The sequence below is a fragment of the Trachymyrmex cornetzi genome, unplaced genomic scaffold, assembly GCF_001594075.2.
Source record: "Trachymyrmex cornetzi isolate Tcor2-1 unplaced genomic scaffold, Tcor1.1 scaffold64, whole genome shotgun sequence".
In the NCBI taxonomy this organism is placed as follows: Eukaryota; Metazoa; Arthropoda; class Insecta; order Hymenoptera; family Formicidae; genus Trachymyrmex; species Trachymyrmex cornetzi.
Window position 1 is genome coordinate 839,890 of NW_017299959.1, and position 3,741 is coordinate 843,630.

Sequence of the window (3,741 nt, forward strand, 5' to 3'; positions counted from 1 at the left end):
GGTATAGGTAAAATCACAAACATAAAAATTTCAAAATACGATATCTCAGCGAAAAAAAGAGATATTTAAGCAAACTCAACGGCATTTGAAAGAGCAAGGCTTATACTTTAAAATGATGTTTATAGTTTTTTCAGAGAGTCGACCTGATTTTGTCGGCCTGTGTAATTTATCAATCCAAGTTTTTATCATTGTTTTGAATAAACAAGTTCTGATACGATTATAAGAACACATAAACATTCTCATTGAACAAATAAGCAGTTCCTATAAAAAATTTAGTTATAGTTGTTTTTTTACAAAAAAAGATTGCTAAAATTTTATATTCAAGAAGTTATAATAAACATTTAAGTGCCTATTTAAACTGTACTTGATTTAAGAATAAGCAATAATAAAAAGAAATTCGATAACTGTAAATTGAAGAAAAACAGATTTCTTTTATATCTCGAACAAAAAAAAGTTATCAATAGATACGTTAATCACTTGATAATGACAAAAAACTGCTACTTATAATATTAATGAAAGCGAATCTAAAAATTTTGAAATTATGTGTTTTCAAGTCATATCACACATATTTATAAAGTCTAACAATATCGCTTGAAAAAGGGATGGAAATAGAGGGGCTAAAATTTTAAACGTAAAAAATATTCGCAAATAGAGGGAATTGAAATGTATAAATATACTTGCACGTATAACAGAGAAATGTTCATTCGGTAAATATCTATATTATGAGATGTAGGTATTTTCAAAATATCTAGATTTGTTTTGTATAATCAAAATTTGTGACTTTTACAAATTAATATTTATATTACTGCCTAACATATAATATTGTAACATAATATAACAATTTAATAAACATTAACGAGAAATAGTTTACTATATTATATCAACCATTCCTTTTCTTTAATTAAATATAAAGAGATATTTTTTTCAGGTGATTTTCATGTACAATGGCATTTATAACGGCTTACTGGGGCCTGGACGGCATAATAATTCTGATGACTTTTATTATAACTGTCCATCTTTACATGACACATAAATTCAATTACTGGAAAAAGCGAAACGTTTTGCATGCGCTACCGATATCAATTTTGGGCAATTTTAAGGATAGCCTATTACTAAAGAGATCTCCTGGCTATCTTCTGAAAGATTTTTATGATCAAGGGAAAGGAATGCCTTATATTGGTTTCTACATATTAGACAAACCATCCTTGTTGATTCGCGATCGGGAACTTATTACAAATGTTTTAATAAAAGACTTCGATTACTTCATTGATCGATACTCCACACCTAACATGACTGATCGTCTGGCTTATTCCAGTCTCTTCTTTATCAAAAATCCAGCCTGGAAGATCTTAAGAACGAAGTTGTCACCAACCTTCACCTCCAGCAAACTGAAAAAAATGTTCGAGCTGATGTTAGTTTGCGGTGACAATCTAGATACGTATCTCGAATCGTTAAAATTGGAAGGTAAGTGCTGAAAGTTACCAATTGTCAAAACGCATATAAAAGTCATACTATGATTAAATAATTGAAACAACAATATAAATATTAAGTCAACATATTGATGGCAGATAAAGACATTGAACTGAACATAAAAGACTTATCTTCCAAATTCTTTATGGACATAGTTGGTACTACTGCGTATGGACTTAATGTGAACTCGTTAAATAATCCAGATAACGAGTTTCCAAAATATGGCAAACAAATTTTTAAAATCAGCATTTTACACGCTTACGAGTTTCTCGTGATATTGTTTTTACCAAATTTAGTTCATTTTATCAATGCAAAAATATTTGATAAGCAAGTTACTGCCTTCTTACGTAATGTGTTTTGGCAAACAATCACTCAGCGCATAAAGTCTGGTAAGAAGAGAAATGATCTCATAGATATTCTTATTGAATTAAAAGGTACTTACAGAGATCAGGATAGTAGGAGTTCAATTGGATCAGGAGGTGAAAGAGAATTTAATAAGTAAATAATTTTTTAAGCTAGAGAGGAGTATATAATTAACTTGCATTAAAAAATCAGAAATCTCATTCAATTTGCCTAAGTAATAGTTCCAGTAGCTAAAATTAATTATAGTAAGAATTAAGAAATGGAAATTTTAGAAAAAATACGAATTAAAATTTTAGCACTTGATGGGGACGATCTACTAGCACAGGCAGCTGTTTTCTTTGTAGCTAGTTATGAAACCTCTTCAACAACAATGGCTTTTACTTTATATGAACTCGCGAGACATCCAGAAGTACAAAACAGGCTTAGAAAAGAAATTCTTAATGCGCTCGATGGAACCGATGGCAAAATTACGTACAACATGGTATGCAAACCATGCGTTACTTTTTTATTATAAAAAAATCTCATACTGCATAAAAGAGAAATGACTTTTGCATTTCTACCGAGCTAGTTTAAAGTATTTATCTTATTTGCATGCCAACAGGTTATGTCGCTACCATATCTCGACATGGTAGTATCTGAAATTTTGAGAATGTACCCGCCGTTACCATTTTTAAATCGTGTAACGAAGGAAACTTACAAGGTACCTAATTCCGATTTAGTTCTCGAGAAGGGTACACCAATTTTTATTTCGTTACTTGGTGTGCACTACGATCCAGAATACTATCCTACTCCAGATAAATTTGATCCGGAACGATTCACCGAGGAGAACAAACGTAATAGACCAACACGTGTCTATCTTCCGTTTGGAGACGGACCACGTATATGTATAGGTAAGATCGGTTGTGACAGAAATCAAAATTTGACGGAATTGTATAATACATGTATAAAATCAAGAATGAATCAGCTAAAGCAAATTTACATTGTTTGCCTTGTTATATAAATCATAAATTTTATCTGTATATGTAAATACGTTTATTAGAATGATGTAGATTGTAGACACTATCCAATTGAATTTTCGAATTAATATAAAATTTACTTATTTCAATTATAATATTTTGCAAAGGCAATATTACATAAATTTTTCTATTATTTATTGAGGCAATGCCATTAACTTTTGTCTTATTTATTAGAATAATTTGTAAAACGTCTCATAGTATATATACTGTTATGTATTCCATAGGTTCTCGTATGGGACTTTTACAATCAAAACTGGGAATTATTGTAATTTTGAGGAAATACGAGGTAGTACCATGCAAAAAAACCCTAATACCAATGGTTATCGAACCAGCTAGTTCCGTAACAGCGGCATTGGGTGGTACTATACATCTCAACATCCGCAGAATTAATAACAATGCTAAATTAAAAATTGATAGTATAATAATTTAATAAGACAAACATTAACTAAAAAATACGGGCGACTAAGAACAGTAATAGCGCAGTAATTGATGCTGTTGATCTTTTTTTTTGACAACGATATATTTTACTTCTTACATAACAAATCGATCATTTATTTGTTTAACGAACTTATAAGGTCCTCAAGTGGTGTAATACATCAAGGAGTGCAATATCGATCATTTAGCCGTACAGCTTCTTTGATGGTCACTTTCTTAAAATTGGAAATTAAGAGACTCTCATTACTGAACTCTTCGATTTAATACATCACATTGATATTAACCAAGAACATCATATGTAATTACTTCATTGCTGAAGATGACTCGAATGGAGCTGAAACGTTCGATCGATTTGTCATGTAAGAAGTGAAATATACACACTATTATCAAAAAAAAAAAAAAGATTACTTGCACCAGTTACTGAGGAATTACTGCTCTCAGTCGTTCTTATTTCTTA

General features: G+C 30.5%; 1 protein-coding gene across 1 annotated transcript in view; it reads left to right on the forward strand.

The window, feature by feature from the left end:
- LOC108766907 (cytochrome P450 6k1-like) overlaps positions 1 to 3,279 on the forward strand; it is a 7,956-nt gene extending 4,677 nt beyond the window's left edge. The window contains exons 2-6 of the mRNA NM_001365369.1: positions 929 to 1,464; positions 1,569 to 1,931; positions 2,130 to 2,314; positions 2,435 to 2,723; positions 3,074 to 3,279. Coding sequence (NP_001352298.1) covers positions 945 to 1,464; positions 1,569 to 1,931; positions 2,130 to 2,314; positions 2,435 to 2,723; positions 3,074 to 3,279 — 1,563 coding nt within the window. The 5' untranslated portion in view covers positions 929 to 944. The remainder of the gene's footprint in view (positions 1 to 928; positions 1,465 to 1,568; positions 1,932 to 2,129; positions 2,315 to 2,434; positions 2,724 to 3,073) is intronic.
- Positions 3,280 to 3,741: the final 462 nt, after the last annotated feature.